Source organism: Thamnophis sirtalis, unplaced genomic scaffold, assembly GCF_051295495.1.
Source record: "Thamnophis sirtalis isolate CommonGarterSnake01/CBP01778 unplaced genomic scaffold, rThaSir2_p1.2 scaffold_15, whole genome shotgun sequence".
Classification (NCBI taxonomy): domain Eukaryota; kingdom Metazoa; phylum Chordata; class Lepidosauria; order Squamata; family Natricidae; genus Thamnophis; species Thamnophis sirtalis.
This window is the reverse complement of record NW_028261395.1, coordinates 4,290,456-4,306,924: the sequence shown is the minus strand read 5'-3', so window position 1 is coordinate 4,306,924 and position 16,469 is coordinate 4,290,456. Positions and strand designations below refer to the sequence as shown.

Sequence of the window (16,469 nt, the reverse complement as noted above, 5' to 3'; positions counted from 1 at the left end):
GCCCTAAAAGAGGAAGAAAGTCATATCGGCGGCTCCCGTTGATCCCGCAACATTATTGCTCAGAATCTTAACAAAATGGCTTTTAATGAGATCTGACATTTACTGCAATGTTTTAATTGCCTGCCACCTTCAAGCAATATTCTCTCCTTTTAGATTTTGTGAGTAGTCACATGGAAATGAAAGTTTGCTTCCTTGTATTTATTTCATTTCATTTGCACTGCCAAGCTTCATTATTATGGTTCGTTCAGAGGTGGGTTCCTACCAGTTTGCATCTATTCGGTAGAACCGGTTTGTCAAATCTACCGAACCGGTTAGAAGAGGTTCCACCAGTGGACCCGGAAAGCAGGACACACCTACAGAAGAGCTTCCAAAATTTTTTGAAACCCACCACTGGTCCTTGGAGATGATTATTCTACACTATCATGCTCCTATTTATAAAACTCAGTGCCTCTGTGAAAGGCAAGGATGACTACTGCGTTTGTGGTGCAATCAGAACATTGCGTGTGTTGAAGTTGTTTTAACGCAAACCAAAGATGCCTTTTCGAAAACAAGTTTACATCCTATTCTTATGCATGCCAGTGCTGTGTGTGAGGTCATTTAAGGTGGTTCTGACAAGTGTCGTCGGCATCTTCATATCCGGTCACATGGGCGGCAAGCCACTCCCATCCAGTCACATGGGCAGCAAGCCACTCCCACAAAGGAGGCCACACCCACAGAGTATGTTCGAACAATTTTTGAAACCCACCACTGGGTTCGTTGCACAGTCAGCCAGATGCTCAGACTGGATTTAGCGTTTTGATGCATCTCTTTAGTTCTTTCCAAGGATCTGGGATATAATTATTATTTATATATAAAGCCCAAAAACAATAAAAAACAGTTAATAATATACAACCCCACAGGAAACCCTGACCAAAGCAATCAAACAATAACAAATCAATCCACATCAAAGGACCAATAAACGCATCACCCACATGTCTGGGAATAGAACCAATTATGAAGACTTCCTAGAAGTCCAGAAGAGTGAGCTACTGTCCCACATTTCACCTGCCAACTGAAGAAAGGAACACAATTTAGGCTCCTCACCTTAACCTCCTCAATTGTACTATTAGTATAATCTCCAAATTTCTTGGTCAATAGGACCTGGAATTCTAGGAACAAAATTTGCAATGCTTCTGGAGAGTAACATAGTTGAATTTTAGGTAAAGGTAAAGATTCCCCTCGCACATATAGGCTAGTCGTTCCTGACTCTAGGGGACTGGGCTCATCTCTGTTTCAAAGCCGAAGAACCAGTGCTATCTGAAGGCTTCTCCGTGGTCATGTGGCCGGCATGACTAAATGCAGTAGCAGTAGCAGTTAGACTTATATACCGCTTCATAGGGCTTTCAGCCCTCTCTAAGCGGTTTACAGAGTCAGCCTATCGCCCCCCACAGTCTGGGTCCTCATTTCACCCACCTCGGAAGGATGGAAGGCTGAGTCAACCTTGAGCCGGTGAGATTAGAACCGCCGAACTGCAGATAACAGTCAGCTGAAGTGGCCTGCAGTGCTGCACCCTAACCACTGCGCCACCTCGGCTCTTTTATGCAGAAGGCGCACGAAACACTGTTACCTACCTAGCAAGGGTAGTTCCTATTTTTTCTACTTGCATTTTTACATGCTTTCGAACTGCTAGGTTGGCAGAAGCTGGGACAAGTAACGGGAGCTCACTCTGTTACGCGGCGCTAGGGATCTGAACCGCCAAATTGCCGACCTTTCTGATCGACAAGCTCAGCGTCTTAGCCACTGAGCCACCACATCCCTTAGTTGAACTTTAGTCTATTGATAAAACCTAAAGTACTAATAATATCTTAAACAGGGTTTAAAACCTAATGGGGAATAATCATTTGGGGCTATTATTTCATGCATTGAATGGGAATGGTCCCAGATGCAAGTCCCAAGATCTTCACGTAGAAATATAACATTTCCTGTATAAAACTCTGGGTCGCTGTCAGCCACTGCCAACCACTATTTGAAATACTAGAGCCCGAAGTGGCGCAGTGGTTAGAGTGCAGTACTGCAGGCCACTTCAGCTGACTGTTATCTGCAGTTCAGCGGTTCTAATCTCACCGGCTCAAGGTTGACTCAGCCTTCCATCCTTCCGAGGTGGGTGAAATGAGGACCCAGACTGTGGGGGGCGATATGCTGACTCTGAAAACCGCTTAGAGAGGGCTGAAAGCCCTATGAAGCGGTATATAAGTCTAACTGCTATTGCTATTGCTATTGCTACTAGCTACATTCATTAGAAGGCTAACACAACTTACTTTGTTGTATACAATGATGAACATTAATTGTTCTTACCTTTCCTGGAAGGTATCCTTCATTCTTCTCTTGTTCAAAGAGATAAGCTGCATAGCCAGTATTGTCACTATTTACTAAAAGGTTGCTGTTGTTCATACTGACAGGATGAACGGCAAACCAGCTAGTAAAAAAAATCAAAGAAGGGAAAGCTGTTAGGAGAGTACTTGTTTACTTACTTACTTACTTCTATGCCATCTATTACCAAAGGCCCTAGGCAACTAACCATATATGATTTAACACTTCCTATCCAAAAATTCAGTCAGTCAGTGTCTGTCTGTCTGTCACTTATCTATCTATCTAGATTAGAATAGAGTTGGAAGGGACCTTGGAGGTCTTCTAGTCCCACCCCCTGCTCAGGCAGGAAACCCTACACCACTTTAGACAAATTTAGACACTTTAGCCCTTCATGGTATTGGACCTGGGTACTTGAGAGACCGCCTGCTGCCAATTACCTCCTCTAGACCGATTAGATCCCACAGATTAGGCCTCCTCCGAATTCCATCCGCCGGCCAGTGTTGACTGGCGACTACCCGGAGGAGGGCCTTCTCTGTGGCTGCTCCGACCCTCTGGAACGAGCTCCCCGTGGAGATTCGAACCCTCACCACCCTCCAGACCTTCCGCAAAGCCCTTAAAACCTGGCTATTCCGACAGGCCTGGGGCTAAAAAGCTTCTACCCCCTTCTCGAATGGTATGACTCTTGTGTGTTTTAAATTATGTATTGTTGTGTGTCATTTTAATTTTTGTCTGCATCCCTCTCCCTTGGTTGAGTTGTGAGCCGCCCTGAGTCCCCTTCGGGGGAAAAGGGCGGCATATAAATAAAATAAACATAAACATAAACAACATAAATGGTCATCCAACATCTTTAAAAATGTCCAGTGTTGGTGCATTCACAACTTCTGGAGGCAAGTTCTATCTATCTATCTATCTATCTATCTATCTATCTATCTATCTATCTATCTATCATCTATCATCTATCATCTATCATCTATCATCTATCTATCTATCTATCTATCTATCTATCTATCTATCTATCTATCTATCTATCTAACTAACTAACTAACTATCTATCTCTAATCCATTTCTTTTTACTCATTTATTATTCAATTTATTTGCCGCACATCTCACAAATGACTCTGAACAGCTTAAAATGTGAGAGAAACCTCTCTTTTAAAGCCCTTCTTCTTCTCCTCTCCTTGAAAGGGAAGCTGCCAGTATGCAGCTTCCCTTTAGTAACCTGCTAGTAAACAATCAATTATTGATTGCTGGAATACATGTTTAACCTATCTCCCAGCAAGCTATACTTTCAATACCATGGGGTATGGTCTTATTTCCCTTCTTTTGTTCTTCATCACACAAGTCCGCTTTTCTCAACTTTATTTTCTTTACCCACCCATCTTTCTTGAATTTCAACTTCACCAACTCATCAGGCAACATATGAAATGGGATAAAGGTGATGAACTTGAAAAAAGAAGACCAAGGTTCGAGGCTACCTTTGGCCATTCAAGTTCACCTGTATGTTTAAGCTAGTCACTTTCACTGCTTTATCCCAATCTACCTTTCTATACCAGCCTTTATATGTAGCCTGTAACAGCCCTGTTGGGAATAAAATGAACCAATATACTTCCTTCCTGTTTTCAAAAAAGTTCTCACCTAAACATTCCAATCTCTCGGCCATTATCTGCAACCATTTTCAGCAACGTCAATTCTTTGTCTACGTTTGATGAATACCTGGAAAGCATGGAGAACATGGTGTGGGGGGGAGACAAGAGAGCCTTTCACAGCAACTAGAATAGAGCTTCTCAACCTTAACAACATCTTAACAAATATTTGTGGCCTTCAATTGCTCACCAGCATGAAGAATTCAACGTTCTCAGCATTCAGCATTCTGAGCTCTCAAAATTCATTCTCAGCATTATCAACATCCGTAGCAACGTCAACATTAAAGTTTCTTGGGTATTCACATATGTACACATTTTTACCTATGTACACACTCTTAATGTCATGGAATAGCAATAGCAATAGCAGTAGACTTATATACCGCTTCATAGGGCTTTCAGCCCTCTCTAAGCGGTTTACAGAGAGTCAGCATATTGCCCCCAACAATCTGGGTCCTCATTTTACCCACCTCGGAAGGATGGAAGGCTGAGTCAACCCTGAGCCGGTGAGATTTGAACCGCTGAACTGCTGATCTAGCAGTAGCCTGCAGTGCTGCATTTAACCACTGCGCCACCTCGGCTCTTTACTATAGTATATAAGTTTTACTATAGACTGACCTTGTCAAGTATGTGCTAAATTCCACTTTTATGTTGTTTCTCATTGTTCACTTAACTATCCATGTTGCTTTACTATGATAATTTATAATTTCTATCATATCATTATTATACCATGGATGTTCTGTTGTCTCTAAGCTGCTAAATAACGTAAGGTCTAGGTCAGTGGTGGGTTACAAATTCCGTTCCAACTGGTACGGTTGGAACAGGGCTGGGAGCGTCCTCATGGATGCGCGCAGCGCACACACACGCAGTGCGTGCGTGTGTTCAAGTGCCATCGCGACAATCCAGCTGCTCCACATAGCGTCGCGCAGGCGCTGTATGCGCCATGCACTTACACGGAAGCGCAGAAGCATTTAAACTCCAGTAAGGAGCTCGGGCGGGTGTGTGGGCCCTCCGGAGCACCATACCGGAACGGTATCCAGTGCTCTGGGCTGCCTCCGGTACGCCCATACCAGGGCATACTGCCTGCAACCCACCACTGGTCCAGGTGATCTAAAATGAATAAATAAATGAATGGCTAAGGAAGGACTCTGTCTCTTGAACCTTTCAGCATTGCCGTTCCTATGATCATGATAGTGGCCTTCCCTCATCAAGGAAATGGAAGAAGGAGGGGGGGAAATAATACCCTCCAAATATATTTTCATCTCCTTCTGGGCATTTTGGAAAGAGAACAAAACAGTAAATCATTATATTCTAGACAGGGCTCCTATAAAATACCCATAGGAGTCTGTTTTTCATTGAGCAAGTTCTAAACAAACAGATAATTGTTTAGAGCATGATAAATTTAAGCTCTGTGCACTTCAGTTGCCAATTTCCCCCGTCAATACATTGGAGGGAATTGTAGCAGCTGAAGTCCAAACATCTTAAAGTTACTAACATTGGGAAACGCTTCCTTTGAGCAAGTGAATCTTAATCCAGCGCTGCGCAGATATAAATACTATGCCTTAGCTAAATTATAAGATTTACATTACATCCACTACAATGAATGAAAATGCCCTCAATATTTTTTTTTATTTACCGGCGTCTTTCAGAAGCTGGATTCTCAAGGTAAGAAAGAGGACTTCTGTTTATTTGACTGTGCTCTACCAAACCTCTACCGATAAAAACATGTCCTTGCACCATATTCTGATGTGCCATGTCAATACTCTGAAAAGTAGAAAATAGGGATTAAAAGCATGGAAACGGAGACATTTTGATTTGCATCCAGCTTTTTTGCATCCAGCTTTTTAGCACAAGACTACTGTGTTTCCCTGAAACTAAAATCTTTTGACGCATGCACTAAAATTAGCCCTGATGAGAGGTAAATAGCTTGAAATAGATCTATACTAGTCTCCCTTTATTTATTTATCAGCATAAATATAACAAATGAAACAAAAAGGCAACAGTAAAAAATATTGGGTTTCTGTCTGGATGGTCTCTTGTGACGAGCCGAAAACAGAGAGTGGAAGTGTGACCTTCCTCCCATATTTGGGCATACCAGGGGTTGTGACTTTATTTATATATTTATATATTTATATATTTATATATTTATATATTTATATATTTATATATTTATATATTTATATATTTATATATTTATATATTTATATATTTATATATTTATATATTTATATATTTATATATTTATATATTTATATATTTATATATTTATATATTTATATATTTATATATATATATATATATATATATATATATATACACACACACACACACACACACACACACACACACACACACACACAGACAGACAGACATAGACATAGACATAGACATAGACATAGACATAGACATAGACATAGACATAGACATAGACATAGACACATAGATAGATAGATAGATAGATAGATAGATAGATAGATAGATAGATAGATAGATAGATAGATAGATAGATAGATAGATATATTAGATTTTTTACAACCCCTGGTAAGCCCCAATTATGGGAGGAAGCTAACTGCTTCCATCATCTGTCCTTCGGCTCGTCACAAGAGTCCATCACGACAGAAACCCAATATTTTTACTGTTGCCTTTGTTATATTTGTGTTTTATTTTTTATGTGTGTTTTTTTTATTTGTGCTGATAAATAAATAAAGGGAGACTAGTATAGATCTATTTCAAGCTATTTAGCTCTCATCAGCTAGCCATACCCTTACTGAATTTGAACCTGGGCTATATTGCACACTAGGCATACTAGGCAGATATATATAACTTGCTTGCCCATGTATGATATTCCATACACTAAATAAATAAAATAAATTCATCAAATTGACCACAGAGGTTTTTCCAATGACCATAGCTTGGGCCTCAGTCACCAATCCCTTCATTCATCGCCATCGTTTCTTTGAACAGCCATGGAATGAATGGTCATCAGGCAAGGACTACCTGTAGCAACTTCCTCTAAAGTACGGAGGAAGAATCCGTTGTCTTAAAGGAACGTCCAAAGGAGGATGAGAATCCATTTCGGCCTCAAAAGATACCATTACATGAAGCTAAAATGCTAAATTGGATGTTGCCTTACTTGAACGATCCCGTTGACGATGGCATTCAGTGCTGGCTTTATAAGACCTCCGGATGTTATCAAGAGCAAGGTGTTTTGGAAATAGCCTCCAGGTCCTGAATGGGTATGAGTTCCAGTCATTACGACATTGTTCTGATTGTACAGATCTCCGTATTTATATTTTAACCGTTTCATTACCTTAAAAAAAGGTTTGAAAGAAATATATTGTCTTGCATTGTCACATTTTACTTTTACCTAAAATATTTTCAATAGGACAAGGAGAGGGGTATGTCTTACGGCATTCAGTAATAAGAATTCAAAGTATATATATATATATTCAGAATATATATCTTTATCCAGAGTGTATATCTTCAAAGTGCTAAAGCACGTTACACATACACACACTGGTATATACGCATTTATCAAGCTGCCTTCTGTTGGGAAAATTCTAAATCAAGTTATAGTAATGTTGGGATTGTAATCTGCCTGCTCTAAAGAAAAGCTACCTTAATTACAATGCTGTCTAACAGGACCAGGATTGGACCCGAAGAATATCTGCAATGATTAATTAAATACATTAAATAAGCCAAAACATAGAAAGCAAGGCAAAAAAACCAACCACCCAGCTCACTATATGAATTGACATCTCATGGTCTACTTGTAGAACTTGACTACAATTAAGGATCTGTCTTTTAATTCCTAAGTTTCTACTGGTATTTAAGTATATAATTTGTGTAAGAGAAGGAGTGTAGCACCTGAAGGCAGAGTCAAGAGAGGAATCAGACCAGAATCTCTACATAGCCACAAAGAGACAGTCTTTTGACTCCATCCCCAGGTTCTGCCACTCCTTCTCCTACAGCTTCGAATTTATTACAACATCACCATGATTACAATTCATAAAAGAGAAGGGAGGGGGAGAGGGGAAGGAGAGGGGTGGAGAGGGGAAGGAGAGGGGAAGGAGAGAAGTGGAGAGGAGAAGTATTGGTTATTCCTCACCTACCTCTAGCCTTACTCTTTGAGACATCATTCCTATTTCAGCAACCACATGCACTACTCGCTTGGCGTCATCCTGTCGTTCTGCTAGGATGAAAGTTCTGCAATATAGTCGTGAGAGGATGCCACCACCTTTCTGATGAAGACTGCCATAGCCCATCTACAGTGAAACACAATAGGTCATTATTTATTAGTTTAAGATTAAAAACTGCTTTGGTGGTTATTGACTTTGAGTGACTAACTAAAAAATAAAATAAAATACAGGAATATAAATCCTTACATTCTGTACTCATATTGTTCTGTAAATATAGGAATTATATAAAGGTCAAGGTTCCTCTCACACATACGTGCAAGTCATTCCCGACTCTAGGGGGCGGTGCTCAACTCTGTTTCAAAGCTGAAGAGCCAGCGCTGTCTGAAGACGTCTCCATGGTCGTGTGGCCGGCTGAAAGCGCACCGGACACTATTACCTCCCCACCAAAGGTGGTTCCTATTTTTCTACTTGCATTTTCACATGCTTTCGAACTGCTAGGTTGGCAGAAGCTGGGACAAGTAATGGGAGCTCACTCTATTACTCAGCTAGGGATTCAAACTGCCAAATTTCTGACCTTTCTGAATGACAAGCTCAGCATTTTAGCCCCTGAGTCACCGCGTCCCTAGGAATTATATACAGGAATATAAATATAGGAATATAAATCCTTACATTCTGTACTCATATTGTTCTGTACATATAGGAATTAATTATAGCATAATTACTCTCTCACCTCACGCCATCATCCTGAACTAAGGAACAACAAGCAAGCTCATCAGTGTCCTGATGTTCCTGGAAATTTAAACATCTCAATCCCCAAAGGCCTTTTGGAGCAGCCAACCTTTCTTAAATTTTCACAGGATTATTGCCAGTTTAAGCAAGGGAGAAGTACTATTCCCAAAAAAAGTGGGAGGAGGGAGAAATGCAGAAGATCTTGCAATCCCTGATGGTAACGCCTCTTCTGCAGAGGTGGCATTCAGCCAGTTCCGACAGGTCCTGGAGAACCGGTAGTGGAAATTTTGAAAGTGGGAAGGGAATGGGGATTTTGCAGTATCCTTCCCCTGCCACACCCACAAAGCCACACCCACAAAACTGGGAGTCAAAAACTTTGAATGCCACCACTGCTCTTCGGAGAGGGAAGACAAAGGAAGCCTCCCTTCCAGATTCTACTGGTGGAAGCAGGCTGGGTATCATTAACCGTACACCTAATTCAATCCTCTCTTATCAGAAGTGTTATAATCTGAGACTCCAGAAATGCATATGCCTCCTCGAACCTGGCAGGTGGCTTCCAAAATCCTTCTGAACATTTCCATCAAGTTATAAATATGGTTGTACAAGAAAGAAAGGAGATATTAGTTAGTTAGTTAGTTAGTTAGTTAGTTAGTTAGCTAGTTAGCTAGTTAGCTAGTTAGCTAGTTAGCTAGTTAGCTAGTTAGCTAGTTAGTTAGTTAGCTAGTTAGCTAGTTAGCTAGTTAGGTAGTTAGCTAGTTAGCTAGATAGCTAGTTAGCTAGTTAGCTAGTTAGCTAGCTAGTTAGTTAGTTAGTTAGTTAGTTAGTTAGTTAGTTAGCTAGTTAGTTAGTTAGTTAGTTTAGTTAGTTTAGTTAGTTTAGTTAGTTTAGTTAGTTTAGTTAGTTTAGTTAGTTTAGTTAGTTTAGTTAGTTTAGTTAGTTTAGTTAGTTTAGTTAGTTTAGTTAGTTTAGTTAGTTTATTGGTTTTGTATGCCGCCCACTCCCGAAGGACTTGGGGCAGCTTACAATAAAAAGGGAAGGGGGATAAATAAGACAAACAACAATTTAAAATACAACAACATTCACAATTAAAGTGGGGCTGGATACTTCAGCAGCCCCAGGCCTGCCAGAACAGCCATATTAAATATTAGATATTAAATGGTTGGGATAACTAGGCTGTGAGCTATTGAGGCCAAGCAAATACTCACTAAAGATACTTCAGCTATAGGACCAGTACAATCCGCCCGGCCAACACCGATTAAGTAACCCTCAGCACCTTTAGACAATTCAGAATCAGCATCTGAAAAAAAAAATATAAATAGAAGAATTAGGCATTCCTTCCAACACAGAAGCAGGGTTGTGCAGAATTTGAAATTTAAAAGCATATCTAACAGAGGTGGGTTCCTACCAGTTTGCACCTATTCAGTAGAACCGGTTCGTCAAATCTACCGAACTGGTTAGAAGAGGATCCACCAGTGGACCCGGAAAGCAGGCCACACCTACAGAAGAGGTTCCAAAATTCTTTGAAACCCACCACTGGTCCTTGGATAGGATTATTCTACACTATCATGCTCCTATTTATAAAACTCAGTTCTCTGTGAAAGGTAAGGATGACTACTGCCTTTGTGGTGCAATCAGAACATTGTTTGATTGATTGATTTGATTTTATTGACATTTGTAGGCCGCCCTTTTCCCTGAGGGGACTCAGGGCGGCTCACATAAAATCAGGGAAGGGGAAATGCAGACAATAACAAAGACACATATAATAAAAACAGTAACCAACATGCATTCATCATTCGGGAGGGGCAACTATCTTCATCCCCAGGCCTGACGGGCTAGCCAGTTCTTCAAGGCTGTGCGGAAGGCCTGGACGGTGGTGAGGGTGCGAATCTCCACGGGGAGTTCGTTCCAAAGGGTCGGGGCGACTACTGAGAAGGCCCTCCTCCTTGTAGTTGCCAGCCGACACTGGCTGGCCGATGGAATACGGAGGAGGCCCAATCTGTGTGATCTTATTTGTCGCAGGGAGGTGATTGGCAGAAGGCGGTCTCTCAAGTATCCAGATCCACTACCATGTAGGGCTTTATGGGTGATTAACAGCACCTTGAAGCGCATCCGGAAATCGACAGGTAGCCAGCGCGTGTGTGTTGAAGTTGTTTTAACGCAAACCAAAGATGCCTTTCAAAAAACAAGTTTACATCCTATTCTTATGCATGCCAGTGCTGTGTGTGAGGTCATTTAAGGTGGTTCTGACAAGTGTCGTCGGCATCTTCATATCCGGTCACATGGGCGGCAAGCCACTCCCATTCGGTCACATGGGTGGCAAGCCACTCCCACAAAGGAGGTCACGCCCACAGAGTAGATTCGAACAATTTTTGAAACCCACCACTGATATCTAAGTTCTTAAAGCTATTTTGACACGGTTGAAAGAATACTCCTTCAGGGGTCCAAAATGAAGTCCAATGAAAGGAAACACAGCTGAGCACTTTCAGGAGGAGAAGTGTGTTTCCTCAGAGGGAAGATTTCAGTGGTGGTGACTACAATAAGCCATTTTGTGAGAACCAGTATTTCAATTCTAAAAGCGTGTAAGGTTTGGTGCCCTCAAAAACTGGTTAAAAAAAACAACTACCGTATTTTTCAGAGTATAAGATGCACCGGAGTATAAGATGCACCAAGATTTTGAAGACGCAAATTTTAAAAAAAAGTTTTTGCACTCTGTGAAAACAGGCCTGTTTTTTATTTTTAAAAAAAGGCCGTGCATAGCCTTTAGGAGGCTTATAGAGTGCTCTTGGGGGCGGGGGGGAACGAGCAAATACCAGCCTATTTTTCACTTGTTTTTGCCCTCCCCAGCCCCCAGGAATACTCTGGAAGCCTCCTAAAAGCTATGCATGGCCATTTTGGTGAAGGCGGCAGGGTGTTGGGACGCCAAAAATGCTGTACTCAGTGTATAAGATGCACCCAGATTTTCACTCTCTTTTTTGAGGGAAAAAGTTGCATCTTGTACTCTGAAAAATACAGTAGTTTACTTTCCTTTTTCATCTTTGCCTTTTTTGCAAATTTCATTTATTTATTTTATTTATTAATTAGACTTATATACCGCTTCTTAGGGCTTTCAGCCCTCTCTAAGCAGTTTACAGATTTTTAGCAAATTGAGTCAGGAAATTGCCCCCACAGTCTGGGTCCTCATTTCACCCACCTCGGAAGGATGGAAGGCTGAGTCAACCTTGAGACGGCAAGATTTGAACCGCCGAACTGCAGATAACAGTCAGCTGAAGTGGCCTGCAGTACTGCACCCTAACCACTGCGCCACCTCAGCTCCTTCATTTCCAAGTTTGATCAGCAACAAAATCAAGGATGAAAAGAAAGATTATGACATCGGTCTCTCGCTGTAGATCCCAAAGAAGCCAGTACTTTTGTTTTTAAACTGACTGCACCCCACTGTCATTATGCTGGACTTTGACTGTAATAAAGATTTGATTGATTTCAGATACTTTTACTCTTGCTTTTTCTTTTTCTTTTGGGCAAAATGGAAGCAAACCCCAAGGAATCAAGGGAAAAGCATAAATAGTGCCATTTTTAGAAGACAACTTTAGGAAATTTTGAGTCTCTCGGTAATGATGTTTCAAGGCACTTTAATATCCCTTGACTTTTTGTTTTAAATTTAACTTAGTTTTTCCTTTTTCTCTTATTTCCCCCTGTTATGTGCCTTGCTGCATCCATGCCTGTCATTAGAGTACAATCTTCAGAGGTGGGTTCCTACCAGTTCACACCAGTTCGGTAGAACCGGTTCGTCAAATCTACCAAACCGGTTAGAAGAGGTTCCACCAGTGGACCCGGAAAGCAGGCCACACCTACAGAAGAGGTTCCGAAATTTTTTGAAACCCACCACTGCCACACAGACACAGACACACAGACACACACACGCACACACACGCACACAGACCAGAGATGGGTTCCTACCAGTTTGCACCTATTCGGTAGAACCGGTTCATCAAATCTCCCAAACCGGTTAAAAGAGGTTCCATCAGTGGACCTGGAAAGCAGGCCACACCTACAGAAGAGATTCCAAAAATTTTTGAAACCCACCACTGGAGGAGAGAGATACACACAGAGAGACAGACAGACAGACAGACACAGAGAGAGAATCACATAGAGAGACACAGAGGGAGGGAGGGAGAGACAAACACACACACATACACACGCACACAGAGAAAGAGAAAGAGAAAGGAAGGAAGAAAGAAAAAAAGAAAAAGTGAGAGAGAGATGAAAGAAAAAAAGAAAAAAAGGGACAGAGAGACAAAAGGAAGGAAAGAGAGAGAGAGAGAGAGAGAGAGAGAGAGAGAGAGAGAGAACACATGGCTGGCAAACCACTCCCACCAGGTCACATGGCTGGCAAGCCTCTCCCACAAAGGAGGCCACACCCACAGAGTAGGTTCCAAAAATTTTTGAAACCCACCACTGACAATCTTCAACACGGCATATAAACATTTCCTTTACTTGGCAGTTGGCAATGCAAAAGAGATGGTATTCAGCCAGTTCTGACAGGTTCTGGAGAACCAGAAGTGGAAATTTTGAATAGTTTGGAGAACCAGCATATATCCTGGCCCCGTCCCTGCTGCCTCTCAGCTTCCCAGCTGATCTTTTGTTGCCCTGAACAGGAGAATGAAGAATTGAGCTAGAAAGCAGGTTAGTGGGTTGGGGAGGGAATGGGGATTTTGCAATAACCTTCCCCTGCCACGCCCACAAAGAAACGCTCACAGAACCGCAGTAGTAAAAAAAAATTGAATCCCTCCACTACAATGTAACCATTACCATCGGAAAAGAAATGCAATTTGAGAATTAATGTTAAATACCTAATTCTTTTCTACTTTTATCCCAGGATCATCCTTTCTTCAAAATCTTCTGGCCCAGTGTTTTCGCTTCATTGTAATAGCAATAGCAATAGCAGTTAGACTTATATACCACTTCATAGGGCTTTCAGCCCTCTCTAAGCGGTTTACAGAGTCAGCATATTGCCCCCAACAATCCGGGTCCTCATTTTACCCACCTCGGAAGGATGGAAGGCTGAGTCAACCCTGAGCCAGTGAGATTTGAACAGCCAAACTGCTGAACTGCAGTCAGCTGAAGTAGCCTGCAGTGCTGCATTTAACCACTGCGCCACCTCGGCTCTTATAAGTTAGACTTATATACCGCTTCATAGGGCTTTCGGCCCTCTCTAAGCAGTTTACAGAGTCAGCATATCGCCCCCACAGTCTGGGTCCTCATTTCACCCACCTCGGAAGGATGGAAGGCTGAGTCAACCTTGAGCCGGTGAGATTAGAACCGCTGAACTGCAGATAACAGTCAGCTGAAGTAGCCTGCAGTGCTGCATTTAACCACTGCGCCACCTCGGCTCTTATAAGTTAGACTTATATACCGCTTCATAGGGCTTTCGGCCCTCTCTAAGCAGTTTACAGAGTCAGCATATCGCCCCCACAGTCTGGGTCCTCATTTCACCCACTTTGGAAGGATGGAAGGCTGAGTCAACCTTGAGCCGGTGAGATTAGAACCGCTGAACTGCAGATAACAGTCAGCTGAAGTGGCCTGCAGTACTGCACCCTAACCACTGCGCCACCTCGGCTGTCATCCTACTTTTTAAATGAGTATAGGGGAACATGAATACTGGGGGGCGGGGGGGTCCCTACAAGTGAAAATGAATGATCTAAAGACTTTCCAATCCCATCCTTGGTAGGAAATCTCTCAAGATAATAACTTCATGGACACCACTATTCCACCACTATTACAATATTGATAAGATGAAGTCCAGAGGCTTACCACTTGGCTGGACATAGAGGACTAAGAGGCATATGATGACCACTGCTACCACTGCCATCACGAAGACAACAGTAACAACGCCAAGAGCAATTGCTTATTTCGATTTCTTCATCAATGGAACAGCAACTATAAAAAAAGTAGAGGAAACAAGTCAAAACAAGTATCGGTAACCTAGGTGTCTACCATATTTTTTTGGAGTATAAGATGCACCGGAGTATAAGACGCGCCAAGGTTTTGAAGAGGCAAATTTTTTTTAAAAAGTAGATAAGTAGATAGAGGGACAGAGAGGGAGAGAAAGAAATACAGTAGGTAGGTAGGAAGGGAGTGAATAGGTAGGTAGGTAGGTAGGTAGGTAGGTAGGTAGGTAGGTAGGTAGGTAGGAGGGGTGGGTTCCTGCCAGTTCTAACCTCTTCTATAGAAGAGGTTCCACAAATCTGCCGTGCCGTTTAGAACAGGTTCCAGCTCTCTCCCCCAGCCCATCTGCACGCTTCCCCCACCCACCGCTCAGATCCTAGTTAGCTGTTTTCTAACCAACCAAAATCAAAAACAGAGGAAAAGAATGCCCAAAATTATGGAAAAGAGGAGAGTTTAAAAAAAAGAAACAAAAACATATAAAATGTATATTTACAGACACAGGTATATCAAAACAGATGAAGATGAAACTCAAAAGTGGTTCACCATTGAGAAGAAAGGACTCACTGGATAAGATTCTCTTTTTTTTAGAACTTTTTTTATTTTTCCCATTTAAGTTCATTCACAAGTATGCATTTTTTTATTTTTTTTATCAATTTCATATATACATTCACAATTATAACATAACTGTTATTAATAATGTGTATTTATAACAATTTTTTCCCTACAGTTGACAATATACTTGAAAATTGCTTTCTTGCCATCCCATAGATCCATCTTATCTTACAACGGTCCTACTTCTTCTTCCCTCCCTCCCTCTTTCCTTCCCTCGTTTCTTCTCTCCTACTCTCCTTCCTTCCCTCCTTCCTTCCCTCCCTCCTTCTCCCTTCCCTCCCTCCTTTCTTCTCTCCTTCTCTCCTTCCCTCCTTCCTTCCTTCCCTCCTTCCTTCCCTCCTTCCTTCCCTCCTTCTCTCCTTCCTTTCCCCCTTCCTTTCCTCCTTCCTTCCCCCCTTCCTTCTCTCCTACATTCCCTCCTTCCTTCCCTCCTTTCTTCTCTCCTTCTCTCCTTCCTTCCCTCCTTCCTTCCCTCCTTTCTTCTCTCCTTCTCTCCTTCCTTCCCTCCTTCCTTCCCTCCTTGCTTCCCTCCCTCCTTCCCTCCCTCCTTCCTACCCCCTTCTTCTCTCTCTTCTCTCCTTCCTTCCTTCCTCCTCTCCTTTCTCTTCTCTCCTTCCCCTTCCTCCCCTTTACCCTTCCCCTCTTCTTCCCATTCCTCCCCTCTTTCCTACTCTTACATTCCCTCCCATTCTTCCTCTGCCTTTCCCTTTCTCCTATTCCTCTCCTTTCTCCTCTCCTTCCTATCTTTCCTTCTACTCCTCCCTCCATCCACTCTATCCGTTGTTGTGTTTATAATTGTTATTTAGCATTTGTCTATCATCATTAGTCTCTATAATTGCTTTCACACAGGTATATAATACAGCTTGCGTCACTTTCTTGCCACCCGTTCCTCCGTCTTATTTTGCAACAACCTTGCTCCTTCTATCTTCTCAACCTCCCTTCTCTGCCTTCTTCTTTCCTCCTCTCCTTCCTCCTTTCTTCGTCCCCTCTCTTTTCCCTCTCCTCCTTCCTTCTCCTCCTTCTTACCCTCTCTCCTATTCTAAATTCCCCACCCTTG

At 42.1% G+C, this 16,469-nt stretch overlaps 1 protein-coding gene across 1 annotated transcript in view; it reads right to left on the bottom strand.

The window, feature by feature from the left end:
- Positions 1-11,890, bottom strand: part of ASAH2 (N-acylsphingosine amidohydrolase 2) — a 28,744-nt gene extending 16,854 nt beyond the window's left edge. Inside the window, exons 1-8 of the mRNA XM_087702192.1 lie at positions 11,878-11,890; positions 10,063-10,154; positions 8,102-8,254; positions 7,123-7,299; positions 5,626-5,753; positions 3,985-4,062; positions 2,335-2,455; positions 1-3 (exon numbers count right to left, since the gene is read on the bottom strand). The exon at positions 1-3 is cut by the window's left edge and continues 123 nt beyond it. Coding sequence (XP_087558318.1) covers positions 1-3; positions 2,335-2,455; positions 3,985-4,062; positions 5,626-5,753; positions 7,123-7,299; positions 8,102-8,254; positions 10,063-10,154; positions 11,878-11,890 — 765 coding nt within the window. The remainder of the gene's footprint in view (positions 4-2,334; positions 2,456-3,984; positions 4,063-5,625; positions 5,754-7,122; positions 7,300-8,101; positions 8,255-10,062; positions 10,155-11,877) is intronic.
- Positions 11,891-16,469: the final 4,579 nt, after the last annotated feature.